Source organism: Cetorhinus maximus, chromosome 9, assembly GCF_964194155.1.
Source record: "Cetorhinus maximus chromosome 9, sCetMax3.hap1.1, whole genome shotgun sequence".
Lineage (NCBI taxonomy): Eukaryota > Metazoa > Chordata > Chondrichthyes > Lamniformes > Cetorhinidae > Cetorhinus > Cetorhinus maximus.
This window is the reverse complement of record NC_135887.1, coordinates 84,959,396-84,983,516: the sequence shown is the minus strand read 5'-3', so window position 1 is coordinate 84,983,516 and position 24,121 is coordinate 84,959,396. Positions and strand designations below refer to the sequence as shown.

Here is a 24,121-nt window from a genome sequence, read left to right as displayed (position 1 = left end):
GGGAATGATTACATACTGTATAGCGCTCACTAATTCTCTCAAGAGCTTGCATATACAGGTAGTGTAAGCTCAGAAAAAGCCCACCATTGAAGATTGCCATCAATACCAGCCCGGGGATCTAGTCCTGGTAAAGACCTTCAGGAGAAAGAACTGTTTGGAACCTTGATGGGAAGGGCCTTTCCAAGATCTGCTCACCACCCATATGGCCGTGAAGGTTGAAGGACGACCCTTGTGGATCCACGCATCGCACGTCAAGCGGACGCTGACCTCGGATGGAAGTGCTTGTGCAAGAACTTTAACTGAGCCGTCAGAATGCTGACTCTGATTTGGATCCTGTCCTGCGTGGTCCTTGCGGGGGCATGGACTATCAATTCTGCGGTTCAACGAATGCAGGCCGTAGCCTCGCAAGTTAATCGGACTAAATGTTGGATTTGTACTCATTTTCCTGTTAACCCCTCCTCCTCAAAGATGCATTTTCTGGCTTTCCCCTCAGATTCCGCATGGTCCCTAGGTAATATAGGGGCCCTCATTCAGCAAACACCCATTTGGAGACGGGAGCCCACCTTTGTGGTTGTTAAGGGGGAGGCCTGGCTATGCGTCAGGAGAAATTATACCAAGGGTAGCACTTGGGTGGGCGAGCTGCCATTGGGTTCCTGTGCCTACCTTGCTGATTCAAGCCAGCTATCTATTCCCTCCCTATCCTCTGGAATCAGGATTCCACTGAGGAAGAAGCCCGGCGACTAGGATACATAAAACTTGGCTAAAACTTTGGCTAGGACAAAAGGGGGAAGTGTGGTGGTCTAGACAAATAGGGAACCCCTTAGTACTGAACGGGTTAATAGAGAAATTGAATTAATTGCTTAGGCCTAAGAGAAAAATACTGCAACCTTGAAGAACAATATCATCTTGTCTGACTACTGTAGGATGAGCCCTGAGACATTCCATGTGTCTCTCTCTCTCGGGCCGAATGTAATCAAAGTTGTGATAGTCAAATTATAAACAACTGCACTTGTGGTGTAGGAATGGAAATTTACTGGAACATGGATTGGTCAGTTAACGTATGCAAATAAGTGGATTGAGATGTGCAAAATTTACTGATTGGTTGTAAAATGCTTTTAAGCAAGTGTTTGTGTATTCTGCTTGGAGACAGTACAATAACTCTCGCTGTATTGTTCTCCCTTGTGCACAAGTAATAAATGGGGTTTCTATATATTAATGATGCCTCGATGTGATTAATCTCCAACACCGGCACCTTCAATTCCAATTCCAGCATTTGAAGAACCTGTTACTAGGGTCATGATTGATTGTGTAGGACCCCTCCCTAAGACTAAAAGTGGAAACCAGTACTTACTAATTATAATGGATGTGTCTACCAGGTTTCCTGAAGCAATACCTTTGAGAAACATTACAACAAAGAAAATTGTGGAAGAGTTAACTACATTTTTTACAAGATATGATTTACCTAAAGAAAGACAATCAGATCAGGGTTCAAATTTCATGTCACAGCTGTTCAAGGAAGTAATGAACAGTTTGGGGATTAAACAATTCAAGTCAACAGCTTACTATTCTGAGTCACAAGGGCCTTTGGAAAGATGGCATCAAACTCTAAAAACTATGATGAGGGCATATAGTCAGGATTGTCCACAGGATTGAGTTGGGTAATTCCATTCTTTTTATTTGCTATTACGGATGCTCCTAATGTATCAACTGCTTTTAGTCCTTTTGAACTAGTTTATGGTCAACAGGTGAGAGGACCACTGAGAAATTGGTGGGTCAAAATTCAGAAACTACTCTCCTGGATTATGTATCAAATTTCAGAGAAATTGGATAGAGCATGTGAGTTGGCTAGGGAACATTTAAAGATATCACACCAAGTGATGAAAGTGAAGGCAGACATGAAAGCTACAGCTTGTAGTTTTGTTGCTAAGAAGAAAGTGTCAGTTCTGTTACCAGTACTGGGTGACTCATTGAAGGCAAGGTTTTGTGAGCCTTACAGAATTGAAAAAAAATTGAGTGAAGTAAATTATTTAATACATACTCCAAATTGAAGAAAGAAGCAGAGAATGTGTCATGTAAATATGCTTACAAAGTACTTTGACAGGGAAGAGGACCAAAAGGAGGTATTAGTGGTGGTAGATAATGAGAAAGAGTTAGAAATGCAGGATTCTGAAATTGATTTTCCTCTAATCAAATTGGGTAATGAGGGGATACTTGAAAGTTTAAATGTAATATTGAGTTAACTTCCGGACAAGTGTCAAAGTGATTTGGAGAAGCTATTGCAGTCACACAAAGCTATTTGTGGAAATAAGTAGGGGAGGACAAATTTAGCTATGCATGGTGCATGTGCAGAAGTTTCAGTTTTGATAAGGCAGCATCCTTAGATTAAATCCGGCAAAGTTAACACAAGTACAGAAAGAACTTGAATTCATGCTTCAAAATGATATAATTGAGTCTAGTTGCAGTAACTGGAGTTTGCCTACTATGTTGGTACTGAAACCGGATGGAACACAAAGACTGTGGCTGGGATTTCCTGACCCTGTCACGGGTGGAACCCGCCGCAGGCGAGGCGGTGCCCAGCCAGAAGTCCATTGACTTGCGACATGATGGAAAGATCGCAGCAGCGGGCCAGTGCAGAAAATCTCACCTTGTGTGTGGACTATTGAAAGGTGAATGCAGTGACAAAAGCGGATTCATATCCTATATCACAGTTGGAAGATTGCATTGAGAAAGTGGGACAATCAAAATTTATTACAAAAATTGACTTTCTAAGAGGATATTGGCAAGTACTGTAATTGGAGACAGCAAAGGAGATTGTGATGCCAGATGGACTATATCAGTCTAAACTCATGCCATTTGGTATGAAAACTGCACCTGCAACATTTCAAAGACTGACAAAGTAATTGAAGCTCTGAGAAATTGTGCTGTTTATATTGACAACTTGATGGTTTTCAGTCAGACATGGGAAGAGCATTTACAACATCCGGAAGAATTATTTACTCGATTACAAGAAGTTAATTTGGTGGTGAACTTGGCTAAAAGTGAATTTGCAAAAGCGCAAGTTATGTATCTAGGCCATACCATTGGACATAGTAAGGTGGTTCTGAGAGATGTGAAAGTCAAGGCTGTTGTGGATTTCCCAGTGCCTACAGCAAAACAAGAAGTTTTGAGATTTCTGGGCATGAGTGAGTTTTATCGGAAAGCTGTACCAAATTTTAGTAGTGTGATTGCTCTACTGACTGAAATATTAAAAAGGAACAAGAAGTTTCAATGGACACAGGAGTGTCAGAAGGCATTTGACAGTTTGAAAACAGTATTAACTATGACACCAGTTTTGGCAGTACCCAATTATGCCAAGCAATTTAAGCTGGCCATTGACATAAGCGATATAGGCATTGGGGCCGTACTGTTGCAAGGAGACGACACTGGAATTGAATAACCGATAGGGTATTTTTCACAGAAGTTGAATGTACAACAAAGAAGATAATCAACAATCGAAAAGGAAACTTTGGGTTTGGTGTTGGGATTGCAGCATTTTGAGATTTACGTGGCAAACAATTCGTCAGAAACAATTGTTTATACCAACCACAATCCTTTAAAGTTTCTGGACAAATTTTGAGACAGAAGTATAAGGCTATTCAGATGGAGTTAATTACTGCAACCATTTAATCTACAGATTATACAGGTGGCGGGACGAGAAAATCTGATTGCAGATGCATTGTCGACAGTTTGAAGCTTAAAGGGAAAATTGGACATTTAAAACCTGGACACTGGACAGGAATGATTCCTGTTGATACCAAGGATTTGTATATATATTATGTTAATGCATGCATCTGGTAATGTAATAGTATAATAAGTATAGGACATAAAGTAAGATGGGTTCAGAAAATAAAGCCATCCTTTTAAATTATGACAGTTCATTTTTTGTATGTGTGTGTGAGTCTGTGTGTGTCTTAATGGAATTAAAGACAGCTGGTCTGAAGGCTTTGGTGTATCAGGAGATAAGCTAGGTTTGAAATGTTAAGTAGGTAAACATCAGTGACGTTTTAGAATGTGAGGTGTAAAAGGAACATTTGCATTTTTAAATAAACCAGGCTAGTTTGAATTCAAAAGAGGGGGTGAATTGTTTCACTTAGACAGGAGAAGTTAAGAAACAGTGGGCAGAATTTTGCTGTCAGCGAGCAGGGGATGGGACCTGCTCACTGGCACGTAAAATGACACGGGATGACGTCGGGCGGAACCCCTGATGTCATCCCGCTTCATTTAAATTTTCAGGAAGGCAGGGGCACAGCAAAATCAGCTGTGCGCCTGCCGACCTGTCAATGGCCAATTGAGGCCATTGACTGGATCATTTAAACAAGTAAAGGATCTGCCCGTCCAACCTTAAAGTTGGCAGGCAGGTCAAGAGCCCCAGCGGCAACTAGAAAAAACATGAAACTTCATCCACCAGCAGGATGAGGTTTCATGCAGGGTTCTAAAAAGTTTGATAAAGTTTTACTGTAATTTATGAATATGTCCCATCTCATGTGACATTGTCACATGAGGGGGACATGTTAGGGAATTTTGTTTTCTATTTTTAATCTTTTTAACAGTGAATTGATCTCCCTGAGGCAGCACTTTGCCTCAGGGACATGTGTGCTCTTTCGTGCACATGCGCGAAAGAGTGCACTCTCACTTTTGGGGAATCCCCCTCTGCCCACACAGGGAGTGCATAGCGCATCCCGCCGAACGTCACGCTGGGTGGGCCTTAATTGGCCTGCCCACGTAAAATGGCGGCACGGCCCGCTTCTCCAGCAGGAATCAGCTCCCCGCCCACCAGGGATTGGGTTGGGCCTGCTCGCCCAACAGGCAGAAAATTCTGCCCAGTGTGTTTCTTTTTTTCCCAAAGATTACTGGTATAATTGGTGCTATGATGGATTTTATTATTAGAGAGGTAAAGTCCGAAGACATAGTGAAATAATGGCAATTTGCATTCAAAGGGGAAAATATGTATAAATGAGAGAAGGCTGTGTGCAAGGGAAGACATTCTAAGATTAGCAAGTGTGAAGCGCCTCTAGCCTCTAAGCCTCAAACTGCTGTCTGCAAGAACTGAAGTTAATAAAGTCACTTTGAATTCGACTGTTCAGGGTATCATGTGACTTTGCCTGGGTCTTTTAAAATATACTTGTTTTACTGTTGACTTAACGGAGGTGTAGCTGGAAGTTAGGTTTACTAGGGGAGCTAGTAATTATCATAGTAGTAATTTGTAAGCCTATGTATGTGCTTAAAATCATTTTTTTCTATTTAATAAAGGTTCAATTAGTTTTATAAGAAATTTATAAGATTTGGCGGTCATATTACTACTGAATTCAAAGCATGCATCTCGAAATATATACAAATTGCAAAATAGTTGTGGGAGTTTCAAGTTTCCCTTTGGGTTTTGAGCAGCGCAGCATTTATCATCGGCTACGCCATAACACTGGTACGTACATATGAACAAGGAACAGGTGTAGGCCATTCGACCCCTCGACCTGCTCCACCATTTAATAAGATCAAGGCTGATCTGATAGTAACCTCAAATCTGCATCCCGCCTACCCCGATAACGTATCACCCCCTCGGTTATCAAGAATCGATCTATCTCTGCCTTAAAAATATTCAAAGATTCTGCTTCCACCGCCTTTTCAGGAAGAGAGTTCACACATCTCCGTTTTAAATGGGTGACCCCTTATTTTTAAACAGTGGCATCTAGTTCTAGATTCTCCCACAAGAGGAGACATCCTCTCCACATCCACCCTGTCAAGACCCTTCAGGATCTTATATGTTTCAATCAAGTCACCTCTTACTCTTCTAAACTCCAGCGGATACAAGCCTAGCCTGTCTAAACTTTCCTCATAAGACAACACGCCCATTCCAGGTATTAGTCTGGTAAACCTTTTCTGAACTGCTTCCAATGCACTTACATCCTTCCTTAAATAAGATGACCAATACTGTACACGGCACTCCAGATGTGGTCTCACTAGTGCTCTGTATAACTGAAGCATAACCTCCCAACTTTTGTATTCAATTCCCCTGGTAATAAATGATAACATTCTATTAGCTTTCCTAATTACTTGTTGATAGGGACAGGCAAACCTTCATTCGCTGAGCCCAACAGAGGAGATGGTGCTGTGAATCATGGGGGCAGTTGTGACAGAGCTCGTGGCATTCAGCATCACCATGATCATTGAGGATGAAGGTAGTTAATTGCCTAAGCTGCCTTCTCCACTCCTTCCTCACCCTCATCCTGATATCTGGTGATGAAGTAAAAACTGCAGATGGTGTGATCATGAACTTGGAGCTTTCCTTCAGCCTCCACCCCTCACCGCAAACCTTTCCTTCTGCTTTTATGCCTTAGGATACCCAAGAATCATGACTTGGCCAGCTGCAGCACACCCAGAAAAAAAAACATATAAATACTGTGGCTACAAGAGCATGTCAGGGGCTGGGAATTCTGCAGGAAGTAACACATGCCCGGACTCCTTCAAGTCTGTCCACCATGTACAAGGCACAAGTCAGGAGTGTGATGGCATACTCTCCTCTTGCTTGGATAAGTGCAGCTCTGACAACACTCAAGTATTTTGACACCATCCAGGACAAAGCAGCCTGCTTGATCGGCATCTCAGCCACCAACCTAAACATTTACTCTTTCCACCACCGACACACAGTGGCAGCTTTGTGTACCATAAGCAAGATGCACTGCAGCAACTCACCATTCCTTCAACAGCGCCTTCCAAGCCCGCACCCTCTACCAGCTAGAAGGACAAGGCAGCAGACATATGGGAATACAACCACCTGCAAATTTCCCTCCAAGCCACACACCATCTGACTTGGAATTATATCGCTGTTCCTTCACTGTCACTGGATCAAAATCCTGGAACTCCCCAACAGCACTGTGGGTATGCCTGCACAAGGTAGGCTGTAGTAGTTCAAGAATGTAGCACACCACCACCTCCTTGAGGGTAATTAGGGATGGGCAACAAATGCTGGCCTTGTCAGCGACACCCACATTGCATAAAAGAATGCATTAAAAAAAAGGGACAGTGACTCTATATCAGTGCTGAGCGAATGCTGTCATTTCATCTGGCACTCGCAGCTACCAGTTCAGATTGCACATATCTTAGAGGGTAGCATACAGTCAGGACCAGCATGTTGTAAGTCACCAGGAAAGAATAGGCTTAAGCTAGGTCAGGTCGAAAGGACAACTCATGTGCCAGTTTACCAGAAGGGAAGGTTGCAAACGAGTTTTGCTACAGGTGACTCAGATGAGAGCATCAGTGGGCAACATACAAGAGAATGCTGATGAGGATGCACACCAAGATGCTTTGTGCATTTGCAGTACTGCCTGACGGCCTCCTGTCATTGTCAGGGAGCATGGAGGAATCCAGCTCTAATGTGGCAGAACGCATTGCAGAGAACCTGGAGACTATCTTTTCCACCATAGAGGTGGTGGCCAACTCTATGATAGCACTTAGCAGACTGAACATAATGGGAGCGTCTAGTGGCCGCTGCCACAGCTACCATTGCAGGACAGGACCATGCCACCCATCATCTCAGTGCTATAGTGGAAGCTCAGATGGAGATCAAGAGATCCATGCTTGCTGCTATGCAAACTCAGACTCTGTCATCATGAATGCAGATCGTAGTGCTCAAAGGGGCATGTAGGATTTCACAACAGTCCAGCAATCTGTGCTCCAACAGATTACTAGAATTGTGGCTTTCTGCTTCATGGGAGTGGCAGTGGTCATGATGCATGAACCTGCTGTCCTCTTTCAGGATGGCACCATTTGTGCTCCCATCACTGCTACTCTGCCAGTGCCCTTGGCTGTTGCCTCTCAGCCAGCAAGGCCAGTCTGTTGCCATTTATGGAGAGATGGGGCAATCCAAAGCTGGCCCTCAAGGTCCAGGGCTGCTCGAGGGCATCTTATAAGGCCATCTGCATTCTCCACAAGTGGAAGCCATTAGCCTTCTACCAGCTGTCACTGGGGTAACATTGTGTTGGAGCATGAGGACTAGGGCACCTGCAACATAGGTACAAAGAGATTGCACAAGGATGGTTAGTTTGGGCTTTTTTGCATTATTGAACTATTGCTAAGTAAAGTTGCTGTGTTATGGTTTTTGCTGTTGAGTTTTATTGCATGATTTAGGCCAAGGGAACTTTGTTTTGGAAAGTCTAAAATCGATGTGCTGTAAGGGAATGGTGGGTCCATGTTGGATTGGGCAAGTTTCTTTTAACGGAAGCAAAAACTCACTATATGATCCTTCTCACTGCATCAAGTTGCAGTGGTGCATATGGTCTTCTTCCTTCCTCCTCCCCCCCCACAGATTCCAGGAGGTAGTGGCTGGGCCCTCATAGCTGTGAGGTTGTGACCTATCCAGCATACTACCACAAACATTGAGATTCGCTTGGGCATGTACCACAGAGGTGTCCTCAAGCAATCTGAGCAGTGAAATCTCTGCTTTAGGCTTGATCCATAGTGTTGCGGGTGACTCTCATTGAAGGCTCTCCAGCAGCGCATGGCGGGATGGTGGAAGTGGATCATGAGTCATGTGTGGACTGGGTAGCCCTAGTCACTGAGAAGCCGTCTTGTTGCCTGTCATAGATTGCCTGAAAAATGTGAGAACTGCTAACCTCTGCAGGATAAGAGCATCATGGATGCTGCAAGGATGGTGCGCACTCATTGAGATGAATTTTTTGGTGTGGTCGCACATCAACTGAATATTGACTGAGTGGCAGCCGTTGCAATTGCAGTATCACTTCCCATTGACAAAGGGGCCTGTAGAGCCACGTGTGTGGAGTCACTTCTGCCTTGTGCCATGTGGAAGACTGGTATCCTGGCAAACAGATGAGCACTGGTTTTCCCTCCTCAGGGAGAAGAAGATGAAGTTCCTTCTCCTACTCCCCTGTCACCTCCCAGATGTTTCTGTGGACAGAGAACTGCAACATGTTTCTTATGTTGCCAGCTCCCATCAAGAACCCTGATCCATAGAAATGGTGCTGGTGATCTTCACAGCCATTGTGGGGGCTGCCCTCATCCTAGCTTGAGGCTCTAGGTCTTTGTGAAGGAGATGACACAATTCTGCAAACACCTACTTACTGAAACAAAACTTCCTGAGACACTTCTCCTGGCACATCACAATGTAGGAGTGGGTGGGTCCTTCTAAGGATTGCCCTCCTTTTCTCTCTCCTCACAGAGATTCCCTCCATGCCTCCTCCTCTGCATGGCCTGTTCATTTTGTACACCAAGTGGCTCTATAACTACTGCACCTCATATCAATGCAAGACAATGTTATTTTCTACATTTTTAGGATCCAAATTCATCCAGCAACTTATCACAGTGCTTCCACCAACTTTGCCTGAGCATAATTAATTCAAAGATAAAAACAAAAAGCTAAAAGCTACTGCGGATGCTGGAAATCCAAAACAAAAACAGAATTACCTGGAAAAACTCAGCAGGTCTGGCAGCATCGGCGGAGAAGAAATCAGTTAACGTTTCGAGCCTTCATGGCCCTTCGGCAGAACTGAAGCATAGTTAGAAGAAGGGAGAAATATAAATTGGTTTAAGGTGGGTTGGGGGGTGGGGGGGTGGGGGGGTGGGGGGGAGACACATTGAGGGTGTGGTGATTGTGGAGATGAGCAGATAATCAAAAGATGTCACAGACAAAAGGGTCAAAGAGGTGTCGAAGGTGGTGACATTTGTCTGAGAAAAGTGCTAATTAAGAATGGAAGACAGGATATTCAAAGTACAGCTCTAGTGGGGGTGGGGTGGAAAGACCAACAAGGTTTTAGTTTAGATTTAAAAATAATGGAAATAGGTGGGGAAAGAAGAATCTATATAAATTATTGAAAAAAAAGGCGGGGCGGGGGGAAAGAAGCGGGGTGGGGATGGGGGGAGGGGGAGTTTAAGATCTAAAGTTGTTGAATTCAATATTCAGCCCAGAAGGCTGTAAAGTGCCTAGTCGGAAGATGAGGTGCTGTTCCTCCAGTTTGCGTTGGGCTTCACTGGAACAATGCAGCAAGCCAAGGACAGACATGTGGGCAAGAGAACAGGGTGGAGTGTTAAAATGGCAAGCGACAAGGAGGTTTGGGTCTTTCTTGCGGACAGACCGCAGGTGTTCTGCAAAACGGTCGCCCAGTTTGCGTTTGGTCTCTCCAATGTAGAGGAGACCGCATTGGGAGCAACGAATGCAGTAGACTAAGTTAGGGGAAATGCAAGTGAAATGCTGCTTCATTTGAAAGGAGTGTTTGGGCCCTTGGACGGTGAGGAGAGAGGAAGTGAAGGGGCAGGTGTTGCATCTTCTGCGTGGGCATGGGGAGGTGCCATAAGTGGGGGTTGAGGAGTAGGGGGTGATGGAGGAGTGGGCCAGGGTGTCCCGGAGGGAACGATCCCTACGGAATGCCGTCAGGGGGGGTGAAGGGAAGATGTGTTTGGTGGTGGCATCATGCTGGAGTTGGCGGAAATGGCGGAGGATGATCCTTTGAATGTGGAGGCTGGTGGGGTGATAAGTGAGGACAAGAGGGACCCTATCATGTTTCTGGGAAGGAGGAGAAGGCGTGAGGGAGGATGCGCGGGATATGGGCCGGACACGGTTGAGGGCCCTGTCAACGACCGTGGATGGAAAACCTCGGTTAAGGAAGAAGGAGGACATGTCAGAGGAGCTGTTTTTGAAGGTAGCGTCATCAGAACAGATGCGACGGAGGCGAAGGAACTGAGAGAATGGGATGGAGTCTTTACAAGAAGCGGGGTGTGAGGAGCTGTAGTCGAGGTAGCTGTGGGAGTCGGTAGGCTTGTAATGGATATTGGTGGACAGTCTATCATCAGAAATTGAGACAGAGAGGTCAAGGAAGGGAAGAGAAGTGTCAGAGATGGACCATGTGAAGATGATGGAGGGGTGGAGATTGGAAGCAAAATTAATAAATTCTTAATTAATTAAGATTCTTCACCATGGATGTCCAATCCCTCTACACCTCCATCCCCCACCAGGATGGTCTGAGGGCCCTTAGCTTCTTCCTTGAACAGAGGCCCCAACAATCCCCATCCACCACTACTCTCCTCCGTCTGGCTGAACTTGTTCTCACACTGAACAATTTCTCCTTTAACTCCTCTCACTTCCTCCAAATAAAAGGTGTGGCTATGGGTACCCGCATGGGCCCCAGCTATGCCTGTCTCTTTATGGGGTATGTGGAACATTCCTTGTTCCAGTCCTACTCCGGCCCCCTCCCACAACTCTTTCTCCGGTACATCGATGATTACTTCGGTGCTGCTTCATGTTCTCGTCGGGACCTGGAAAAATTTATTAATTTTGCTTCCAATCTCCACCCCTCCATCATCTTCACATGGTCCATCTCTGACACTTCTCTTCCCTTCCTTGACCTCTCTGTCTCAATTTCTGATGATAGACTGTCCACCAATATCCATTACAAGCCTACCGACTCCCACAGCTACCTCGACTACAGCTCCTCACACCCCGCTTCTTGTAAAGACTCCATCCCATTCTCTCAGTTCCTTCGCCTCTGTCGCATCTGTTCTGATGACGCTATCTTCAAAAACAGCTCCTCTGACATGTCCTCCTTCTTCCTTAACCGAGCTTTTTCATCCACGGTCGTTGACAGGGCCCTCAACCGTGTCCGGCCCATAACCCGCGCATCCTCCCTCACGCCTTCTCCTCCTTCCCAGAAACATGATAGGGTCCCCCTTGTCCTCACTATCACCCCACCAGCCTCCGCATTCAAAGGATCATCCTCCGCCATTTCCGCCAACTCCAGCATGATGCCACCACCAAACACATCTTCCCTTCACCCCCCCTGACGGCATTCCGTAGGGATCGTTCCCTCCGGGACACCCTGGCCCACTCCTCTATCACCCCCTACTCCTCAACCCCCACTTATGGCACCTCCCCATGCCCACGCAGAAGATGCAACACCTGCCCCTTCACTTCCTCTCTCCTCACCGTCCAAGGGCCCAAACACTCCTTTCAAGTGAAGCAGCATTTCACTTGCATTTCCCCTAACTTAGTCTACTGCATTCGTTGCTCCCAATGCGGTCTCCTCTACATTGGAGAGACCAAACGCAAACTGGGCGACCGTTTTGCAGAACACCTGCGGTCTGTCCGCAAGAAAGACCCAAACCTCCCTGTCGCTTGCCATTTTAACACTCCACCCTGTTCTCTTGCCCACATGTCTGTCCTTGGCTTGCTGCATTGTTCCAGTGAAGCCCAACGCAAACTGGAGGAACAGCACCTCATCTTCCGACTAGGCACTTTACAGCCTTCTGGGCTGAATATTGAATTCAACAACTTTAGATCTTAAACTCCCCCTCCCCCCATCCCCACCCCGCTTCTTTCCCCCCGCCCCGCCTTTTTTTTCAATAATTTATATAGATTCTTCTTTCCCCACCTATTTCCATTATTTTTAAATCTGAACTAAAACCTTGTTAGTCTTTCCACCCCACTCCCACTAGAGCTGTACTTTGAATATCCTGTCTTCCATTCTTAATTAGCACTTTTCTCAGACAAATGTCACCACCTTCGACACCTCTTTGACCCTTTTGTCTGTGACATCTTTTGATTATCTGCTCATCTCCACAATCACCACACCCTCAATGTGTCTCCACCCCCCCCCCCCCCCCACCCCCCAACCCACCTTAAACCAATTTATATTTCTCCCTTCTTCTAACTATGCTTCAGTTCTGCTGAAGGGCCATGAAGGCTCGAAACATTAACTGATTTCTTCTCCGCCGATGCTGCCAGACCTGCTGAGTTTTTCCAGGTAATTCTGTTTTTGTTTTATAATTAATTCAAAAGCTCCTCAGCTGCCTTTTAAATAGCTCCAGAACTGGGCCCAACTTGCTTCCAAACATTTGGTCAAAATTGAATAAGGAAGGCGTTGCCTGCACATTCGTTGACCAATTTGGGTATCCTGGTATTGCATCAGCCCATTGATGTCAGTGGTTTCACAATGGCACACATTCAGTGACTTGGGTACATGCAGGGATGCACCCCTGTGTGCCACTCTAGTTGACACAAGTTCCTCAGGGTAGTACCCTAGGCCCAAACATCTGCTGCTACCTCAATGACCATCCCTCCATCATAACGTGTGAAGTGAGGATGTTTGTTGATGATTGGACAATATTCAGCATCATTGGCAACTCCTCAGATACTGAAGCAGCCCGTGTCCATATGCAGCAAGACCTGGAAAATATTCAGGCTTGGGCTGATAGGTGGCAAGTAAAATTTGTGCCACACAAGTACCAGGAAATGACCACCTCCAACAAGAGAGAACCTAACTATCTCCCCTTGACATTCAACGGTAAAACCATCGCTGAATCCCCCACTATCAACGTCCTGGGGGTTATCATTGACCAGAAACTGAACTGGACGAGCCATATAAATACTGTGGCTACAAGAGCAGGTCAAAGGCTGGGAGCTCTGTAGTGAGTAACTCACCTCCTGACTTCCCAAAGCCTGTCCACCATCTACAAGGCACAAGTCAGGGGTGTGATGGAATACTCTCCACTTGCCTGGATGAGTGGAGCTCCTACAACACTCAAGAAGCTTGAACCATCCAGGACAAGGCAGCCCGTTTGATTGGCACCCTATCTACCACCTTCAACATTCACTCCCTCTACCATCGTGACAGTGAAAGCAGTGTATGTGATCTACAAGATGCACTGCATCACCACAGCACCTTCCAAACCTGCAACCTCTACCACCGAGAAGGACAAGAGCTGCAGATGCATGAGAACACTACAGCCTTCAAGTGCCTCTCCAAACCACACACCATCCTGACTCAGAGCTATATCGCTGTTCCTTCACTGCCACTGGGTCAAAATCATGGAACCCCCTTCCTAACAGCACTGTGGATGTTCCTACAACACATGGACTGCAGCAGTTCAAGAAGGCAGCTCACCACTTTCTCAAAGGCAATTAGGGATGGGCATTAAATGCTGGCCTAGGCAGTGATGCTCGCATCCCATGAACGAATAAATAAAATATAATGCTGTGCAGGCTGCGCAGGAAGCAGTCAGCCATGACTCCCACACTACAACTCTGCAGGTAGGCCTGCATAACACTGCTTCGCAAATGAATTTTGTACTGCTTGAGAAGAATGTTTGCCATTTTTGGATGGAGGGATTGAGTTAAATTTTGATCAACATAGAACATACTAGCATATCTGCCGCACATTTTGTAGCTTCACTTACCAGGATACATCCAAGCAAGAAGACTATTGTGGTTCGCAGGTAAGAATGGTGATATCTTGCTGGTGATTCATCGGGGTCATAAATTAGCCCAAGAGCAAGTTCCTCCTGATACATAAAATAAATAATTTTAGAGTGAATTTTTCTCTTAGCCCACTAATACTGAAGATTAAGTAACTTCAGCCCTGGATTGTGAAGTGAATATGAAATCTCTACTCTTTTTGAGAGGACATTTGTATGCATATCTAATGGATAAGTGTCTCTTCTTTACCCATAGACTAGTCAAGCAATAGCCTGATGTAGTCATGTTCACATGAGTGTACCTATTGGTCAACATCCCAGACTCCTCGATCAACATCCCTGAAGGCAGATCCATCAGAAGTGGTGACACATTGGTATACACTAGGGAGTGAGTATCAGGCCAAACATGGGGAAGGAAACCTCCTGCCAGTTACTACAAATTGCCCACCCTCAGCTGATGAGTTGGTAGTCCTCCATATTGAACACGACTTGGAAGAAGCATGGAGGGTAGTTTTCTGTACATGAGTGGGGGACTACAATCTCTATCACCAAGGTTAACTTGGTAGTTCCGTTAGTAACCAAGCTGGCTGAGTCCTGAAAGATGTACTTGCCAGACAGGGCTTATGCCTAGTGGCGAGAAAATCAACATGAGGGAAAAATGTCTTCACTCAGAGCTTTGAACCTTTAGAATTATCTACCCTAGAGGGTGGTGGATACTCCACCATTGAGTATATTTAAGGGTGAGATAGACAGATTTTTGATCTCTCATGAATCAAGGACTATGGAGAGTGGATAGGAAAGTAGAGTTGTAGCAGAAGATCAGCCATGATCGTAATGAATGGAGGAGCAGGCTCAAGAGGCAGTCAGGTCTACTCCTGCCCCTGTTTTTTATGTTATTAGAGTTTCTTTGAGCATGAAATTAGCTGGGTAGCTAAACACAAACCAATAGATCCATTATATTTGGATTTTAAAAGGCATTCAATTAAGGTGCCACATGAAGGTTTGTTACACAAGAGAAGGGTTCATAGGATTGGGGATAATAGCATGAACAGAGGATTGGTTATAAAACAGAAAACAAGAGGCATAAATGATGCACTTTCAGCTTGACAGCCTTTTGCCAGTGAGATGCTGCAAGGCTCAGTGTTGGAACTTCAGCTATTTACAACTCTATTAAATAATTAGGTGAAGGGGCCAAGTATAATGCATCTGATGATACAAAGCTGGGTGGGAAAGTAAGCTGTAAGGAGGACACAAAGGTTGTGAAATTTGGATCCATTGCACCCGGTTTTTCAATGCAATAGGTGTTGTTTTGCCTCCAAAAATAAAAAACATCCTAGAAAGGCCAGATGCCATTTTGATAATGGTGTTACCTAGTGTGTGCTAGTGGTATGCAGACTAGGTCAATTATGACATCAATAAGTGTGTAATCTTGATTTGAAGCCAGCACTCCCATTCTGGAGCTCAATGCTCCATCTAGGACTCCCTCTTAGGGCAGAATTTTATGCTCCGGAGACTAAGTGTGGTGGCGTGCGTGAGAAGTGGCGCGTTTCCCACCAGCCAGTTTGATGGGTTTCCAATCCAGATCATTGACTTTTCAGCTTATTATATACACATGAACATGAAGCACATTGTTTCTTGTAGCAGAGCGGGCTGGGATTCATTCACCCGCCATGCCCTCATTGGATCATCTTTCTTGGCTCCATATTTAAACCACATCCACACACATCATTCACTCTCTGCATCCCGGGACTGGTTGTGGCAAATGATGGCCCCAAAAGGTAAGAAGTCTACGGCTCCCAAGTTCAGTGAATGTGTGCTGGGGGTATCTCTGGACACTGTGAATGCAATCCAGGACATTCTTTACCCCTGTGATGACAGAATGAGGTCCAGCAATCTCACCAAGCTGGCTTGGGAACAGGTCACCATGGTGGTCAGTGCCAATGCTCCTCAGAGGACTGCTATCCAGTGCAGGAAGAGGATGAATGATATCATCTGCTCTGCCAGGCTAAGTCTACCTTCTCCTCACTCTCACAAGCCCATCAAGCATTCACAGGGTAACAGTCCACAGGGATCTCACACACAACCAGCACAAGGATATCACCACTGACTCTCTCACACACACTTTGACATCTTCATCTCTTCTCACATCCTGTGTAGCTCACATCCTCAGTTCTTATGCAGGTCCATTCGGCACCCAAAGATGGCATATATCCTTATCATCTGTGTGAGAGTGGCTTTTTAAAAAATATTTTGGGGAATATTGTGTTATTCTGTAAAGAAGGCTGTGTGTCTGTGTGTGTGTGATTTAATTAAGCTGGGCAAGAGGTTGATAGGAATCAGGATATCTGGGTGTTTGGAAACATGAAAAGGTTAAAGGTGTTAAGTTTGAGGTACAGGTAAATAGGTTAGATCAAACATGTGCATTTTCACATAAGTTGAGAGGTTGTTGAATTTCAAAGGAGAGGTACAAAGGAAAATGTTTGCATCTTACAGGAGTCCATAGGTAAATGGTAGTGGGGATATTATGGGCAAAATTTTCACCTCAGTGGGCGGGCGGGTGCACGCCTGACCCGCTCGAGCATAAAATGACACGCGTTGACATCAGGCGAGCGCCCCAATGTCAACGCGCAGTCAAGCGATATTTCGGTCAGCGGGCACACACAGGAATTAGCAGCATGCCCACTGACAATTAAAAGGCCTCTTAAGGCCATTAAAGTCTCAACTGACTTACATTTTTCGCTGCCCCTCCAACCTTCCGGTTGGTGGGCAGGCGAAAAGGCCAAGAGGCCTTTGCGCTTTTTAGGAAACCTCATCCACGGGCAAATAAAAATAAAATTTTTAAATTTAATTAATAACATGTCCCTGCTCATGTGACAGAATCACATGAAGGAACATGTTTTATAACATCTTTCAATTCCTTATTATATTTTTTGAAAACTCTTCATCTTCCTGAGGCAGCTGTGCCTCAGGGAGATTCTCAAATGCACACTTGTGTGCGCACACGTAAAGTTTGCACTCACCCCGCTTGCCCTCCTTCCCCCGCCGCACAGACAATGATGAGCACTGCCGCTTGCATTTCACATTGGGCAGGCCTTAATTGGCCCGCCAGTGTGAAATTGCCTTCCGGCCTTGATCACGGACGGCGGTCAGCTTGCCGACCACCCCGGCCAAGCCTGCCCGACAAGGGCTAAATTCTGCCCGATATTTTGATTGACCCAAAAGCAAAGACAAGGTGGAAACTTGAAAGGTCTTATATTTGGAAAGGTTTGGGTTTCAAAGGTGTGTGAGAACAATGGAACTGAGATGAAAGGGAAAACAGGTATATTAGAGCTACTAAGGTAGAGAGAGCTAGAGATAGCTATTGAGCTGGATAGCTGTTGAGCCGTTAAGCTTAGATAGCTTGAGCAGTATGAGCTGTTGAGAAGTCCTGGACTGCAACAAGCAGTTTTATTCTGAAGTGAATTCCATAGCAAAGTGGAAGAGGGTACAAGTCATGTGGTACACCTTTATTGAAACTGCAGCAGACTGCCTTGTGTGATATTACTGGATTCCATATTTAAATATCTATAAGGGAGTGCTGCCTGGAAAGTGTTTACTTGTGAGTTTGACCAAGTAGAGAGTTTTGGGGGAATGTTTTGTAAGGCTAGCCTTAATTGTGTAACTGTAATGCTGTGTGCCTAAGTTTTCTTTCATTTTTGTTAATAAAACTTTTACTTTTAAAAAAACCAAAAATGCTACTGGACCTCTTACTGCTGAGATCAGTACATCTTCTTCCCGTTATTAGAATACAAAAAAAAAAAGTTGTGGCCCATAAGCCAAGTTTCCCTCTGGGATTTGGTTTGCACAGCAATTAACATTGGCTGTGGTCATAATATCTGCTTTGGCATCCATCCTGCTCACAGTCTGTCCATTTGCCTTTATGCAGGAGAAGATTGCCCACAACAAAGGAGGGAGATTCCAGACTAGAGAGGGGAGCCTGGACCCAGGCCCCTCACCCAGTATAAAGAGCATGCGGCAGAGCTGGCCAGTGAGAACTGGGACCATGCCTGCGCCGAGGGTGAGATCAGAATCTCCCAAGCCAGTGAGGACCCATCAACAGCTCACTGGTCACACAACAAAACTGAGTGCTTTGTAATATTGTTGACTATGTAGCCAATTACAAAGTATGTCTTCTCTCTTTGACAGGCACAGCAGCAAAAGGAGGAGGCCCACTGGCAGCCAGCCCACCAGCCCCAGCCCCCATACCACCTCAGATGAGAACGTTGAGGACACAATGCATGAAGACTAATCACAGCATTCACCCGCACCCTCCACCAGCATAGAGACACACACCTTGGTGGAACCTTGTTGCAGAGCAGGCTCAGGGTCACACTCTAGTGAGCACATCACAGATTCAGGTCCACAGCAGACGGAGGCAGGGTCATCCAAGGTCTCCAACGTTTGGAGGGCTGCTGGAGGTCAGGCTCCTGCAAAGCCTGAGTCAGATGATGAGCCTCTGGACTTGGATGTTGGAGCTAAAAAAACAGACACGGGAACATCAGGCAGGGTTGTCAGATACTGTCACCAGATTGAAATGGACAATGGAGGAGTCTGTCTGTGTTCAGTCTGATGTCATTGTGCTGACATGCCAGTGCACTCAGGTCAACACTGATAGGATGGCGATGCTATGGAGACCTTCCTCCATATGGCGTCTGATATGAGCCAAGACCTACACTCCATCACTCCGGCCATAGGTGGGATCAATCAGTGACTAAGCGAGAGGCAGACAGGGCAACTCAGCCACACTCCAGGTGCCCCTTCTCCTCAAGGCAAGGGAGGAGGCCCATCAGCTGGACACCCTCGGGCCATCCACCCAGGTGGCTCTGAGAGTGTCCAGCCAGTCCCAATCCCCTCTGCCTGTTACCCCATCATTTGCAGCTCCACAGGCTGAGGAGGGTGTACCTGCCCTACAGTAGGAGATGCAAAGCAGGCCTGGGCCCTCCGCAGGATGCCCACCAAGGCCATCACAGACAACAGGTCGTAGCACTCAGCAGGCTGCCTTGATCTCTATCGTGGATGTCAGGGAAGCATCGAGACGTAGCAGTAAGGTAAGAAATATTAACAAATACTAAGAGCGCAAGGGTAGCACGGGTGTCCACAATCTGTATAGAATTTGCACAGATGTAAATAGATTTTGACTCATTCCACTTCTCATGTTGTGTATGCCTCTTGTATCTGATGATATGCTCCATGGTCAATCAAGTGTCACGGATGCACATCTCACCCCACTGATGCCCCATCATCTGCCTCTATTCTATGGTGTCTAGAACCGTCTCATTACAGTGCCTAACTGTTCTCTGCACGGTAACGGCATGGGTGAAGTGTCTGCCTCTATGAAAGCTGTGGTTAGCCAAGGCACCTCTGAAGCCTGCTTCAAAGGTTTATACAATGTTGCCTCATGAGTTTAGAACATGGAGGCTGCTTTAGTCCTCTGATGCTTCTGCATTATTGAGTACTCAATATGGATCTTACGGGATTGAATGGCAATGTGCAAGGAATCGGTGCATCTTTCATTGGCCTCCATGTACTTTCCGTAAGCCTTGAATGAGCTTTACATATGAACTCAAACTCAGAGCTCTTATTTGCACCTGTTTGCCTACTACGTTATGTCATGTCCACATTGTGAGAAATTGAGCTTTTGAAAAATTATTTTTGGGGAATATTGTGTTATTCTGTGAAGAAGGTTGTGTGTCTGTGAGTGTGTGTGTGTGTGAATATGATTTAATTAAGCTGGGGAAGGTTAATAGAAGACAGGTTGTGTGGGGGTTTTAAAACATGAAAGGATAGAGGCGTTAGGTTTGAGGTACAAGTGAACAGGTTGGATCTAACATTTTCGTCTTTAGATAAACTGAGAGTTCGTTTGAATATCAAAGAAAAGTCAGAGGTAACAAAAAACATGTTTGCATCTTGCAGGAGTTCCATAGGTAAACAGAAGAGGGTATATTACATTTTATTGACCTGTAAGCAAAGACAAAATAGGAACATGAAAGATTTTGTATTTGGAAGGATTTGAGCTTCAAAGAGGTGTGAGAACAATGGAACCCAAGGTGAAAGGGGGAAAAAGATATTTTAGAGTTACTGTGGAGAACTTATGGGTTGAGCTAAGCTGGGAGCTGTTAGCTGTAGCTCTAACCTCGGAGAAAAGGCAGTTGGAATCAGCCACCCAGTCACTCCAGAGAAGTCTTGGGCTGCAACAAGCTGTCTTGTTCTGAAGTTTTGTATTTCAACAGTAGGGTGGAAGAGAGTTAGAGGTCGTGTGGTATGCCTTTATTAAAGATATAGCAGTTTGCCTGAGTTAATATAATTGGGTTTTTATAACTAAACATCTATAAGGGAGTGTTGCCTGGAAGGTGGAATGGCATTAAACAGGAAATTAGAGACGCATGCAATAAAGGAACATCTGTAATTATGGGTGACTTTAATCTGCATATAGATTGGGCAAATCAAATTAGTAACAATACCATAAAGGAGGAATTCCTGGAGTATATATATATATATATATATGGGATGGTTTTCTGGACCAATATGTTGAGGAACCAACTAGAGAACAGGCCATCCTAGACTGGGTATTGTGTAATGAGAAAGGAATAATTGGCAATCTAGTTGTGTGAGGCCTCTTGGGGATGAGCGACCATAATATAATAGAATTCTTCATCAAGGTGGAGAGTGATGTAGTTGATTCTGTGACTAGGGTCCTGAATCATAATAAAGGAAACTACGATGGCATGAGGCTTGAGTTGGCCATGATAGATTGGGAAACGTTACTTAAAGGGATGATGGTGGATAGGCAATGGCAAACATTCAAAGAGTGCATGGTTGAACTGCAACAATTGTTTATTCCTGTCTGGTGCAAACAATGGCTTACAAAGGAAATTAGAGATAGTATTAGATCCAAGGAAGAGGCATACAAATTGGCCAGAAAAAACAACAGACCTGAAGATTGGGAGCAGTTTAGAATTCAGCAAAGGAGGACCAAGGGATTGATTAAGAAGGGGAAAATAGAATACGAGAGAAAGCTTGCGGGGAACATAAAAACTGACTGTAAAAGTTTCTATAGGTATGTGAAGAGAAAAAGATTGGTGAAGATAAACGTAGGTCCCTTACAGTCAAAAACAGGGGAATTTATAATGGGGAACAAAGAAATAGCTGACTAACTAAATACATACTTTAGTTCTGTCTTCACAAAGGAGGACACAAATAACATATCAGAAATGTTGGGGAACACAGGGTTTAGTAAGAGGGAGGAACTGAAAGAAATCAGTATTAGTAGGGAAATGGTGTTGGGGAAATTGATGGGATTGAAGGCCGATAAATCCCCAGGTCCTGATAATCTACATCCCAGGGTACTGGAGGAAGTGGTCCTAGAAATAGTGGATGCATTGGTAGTCATCTTCCGAGATTCAATAGACCCTGGAACAATTCCTACAGATTGGAGGGTAGCTAATGTAACCCCACTATATAAAAAGGCAGGCAGAGAGAAAACAGGGAATTATAGACCAGTCAGCCTGACGTCGGTAATGGGGAAAATTCTGGAGTCCATTATAAAAGAATTAATAGCTGAGCACTTGGAAAACAGTGGCAGAATTGGACAGAGTCAGCATGGATTTACGAAAGGGAAATCATGCTTGACAAATCTACTGGAATTTTTTGAGGATGTAACTAGTAGAGTTGATGAGGGGGAGCCAGTGGATGTGGTTTATTTGGACTTTCAGAAGGCTTTCAACAAAGTCCCACATAAGAGATTAGCATGTAAAATTAAAGCACATGGGATTGGGGGTAGTGTATTGAGATGGATAGAAAACTGGTTGGCAGACAGGAAACAAAGAGTAGGAATAAACGAGTCTTTTTCTGAATGGCAGGCAGTGACTAGTGGAGTAGCGCAGGGCTAGGTACTGGGACCCCAACTATTCACAATATATATTAATGATTTAGATGAGGGAACTAAATGTAATATCTCCAAATTTGCAAATGACACAAAGCTGGGTGGGAGGATGAGCTGTGAGGAGGATGCAGAGATGCTTCACTGTGATTTGGACAAACTGAGTGAGTGGGCAAATGAATGGCAGATGCAGTATAATGTGGAGAAATGTGAGGTTATCCACTTTGGTAGCAAAAACAGGATTATTATCTGAATGGCCATAAATTGAGAGAGGGGAATGTGCAATGAGACCTGGTTGTCCTCGTACACCAGTCGCTGAAGGTAAGCATGCAGGTTCAGCAGGCGGTAAAGAAGGCAAATGGTTTATTTGGCCTTCATAGCGAAAGGATTTGAGTGCAGGAGCAGGGATGTTTTGCTGCAATTATACAGGGCCTTGGTGAGACCACACCTGGAATAGTGTGTGCAGTATTGGTCTCCTTATCTGAGGAAGGATGTTCTTGCCATGGAGGGAGTGCAGCGAAGGTTTACCAGACTGATTCCTGGGATGGTGAGACTGACATATGAGGAGAGATTGAGTTGGTTAGGATTATATATGCTGGAGTTCAGAAGAATTAAGGGGGATCTCATAGAAACCTATAAAATTCTAACAGGACTAGACAGGGTAGATGCAGGAAGGATGTTTCCGATGGTGGGTGAGTCCAGAACCAGGGCTCACAGTCTGAGGATCCAGGGTAGGCCATTTAGGACTGAGATGAGGAGAAATTTCTTCACCCAGAGAGTGGTGAGCCTGTGGAATTCGCTACCACAGAAAGTAGTTGAGGCCAAAACATTGTATGTTTTCAAGAAGGAGTTAGATATAGCTCTTGGGGCAAAAGGGATCAAAGGATACGGGGAGAAAGCGGGAGCAGGCTATTTGAGTTGGATGATCAGCCATGATCATAATGAATGGCGGAGCAGGCTCGAAGGGCCAAATGGCCTAGAACTGCTCTTATTTTCTATGTCACTTGTGGGTCTGGCCAAATAGAAGTTATTTTTGGGGGAATGTTTTGTAAGATTAAGTTTAACTGTGTAACTATAATCTTGTGTGCTTAAGTTTTCTTTTATTCTTGTTAATAAAACTTCTAATTTTTACAATCCCAAAAGTGTTATTGGACTTCTTGCTGCTGAGATCAGTATGTCTTATTCTCGTTTTCAGAATACAAAAAAGGGTATGGCCCGTAAGCCATGTTTCCCTCTGAACCACACTGATTGTGGTCATAATAGCATGTACATCTGAACATCACCCCGACATTAGTCCCCACCTTCCAAACTCCATGATTTAGAGTTATGAGCCTCACTGACAGATGTTGAGCCTTGCGATTCCTGCTGGATGGTTGAAATTGAGTGACCTAGGAGTTAAGTGCAGAGGCTGCAGATGCCTGAATCGGACATAAGAGGATACTGTCTCGTCACATTAACCTTCTGCCAGCACTGAGATGGTCAATTGGCATGGTTATGTACAACTGACTATTGCATTGATCTCCCTGGGTTCCGTGTGCATTTGTCAGACTGTTGGAATGAAAATGTGGAGGTCTCAAATGGGATCAGGGCAAGACCCCGAGACATCTGATGTATGTTCTTTATTATCAACCAGTGACCTCCATGCTGATCCACATACCACCTAGGTTGCCATCTTAATCAGGTCAGCACAGCAAATCCATCTCTGAATGAAGAGTTACAATCTTGTGTCACAATATCCTCATCCTTTGAAGGTATGGCAGCCTTGGGAGCATGTGGAGACATAGTGGTGTTGTCACTGGATTAGTAATCCAGAGACCCAGGGTAATGCTCTGGGGACCTGGGTTTGAATCCAACCATGGCAGATGGTGAAATTCGAATTCAATAAAAATCTGGAATTAAAAATCTAATGGCCATGGAACCATTGTTGATTATCATGAAAACCCATCTGGTTCACTAATGTCCTTTAGGGAA

At 44.9% G+C, this 24,121-nt stretch overlaps 1 protein-coding gene across 1 annotated transcript in view; it reads right to left on the bottom strand.

Moving 5' to 3' along the window:
- The window catches only part of LOC144685067 (anoctamin-9-like), a 316,975-nt gene that overhangs the window by 177,722 nt on the left and 115,132 nt on the right, over positions 1–24,121 (bottom strand). Inside the window, exon 10 of the mRNA XM_078549602.1 lies at positions 14,215–14,319. Within this exon, the coding sequence (XP_078405728.1) occupies positions 14,215–14,319 (105 nt within the window). The remainder of the gene's footprint in view (positions 1–14,214; positions 14,320–24,121) is intronic.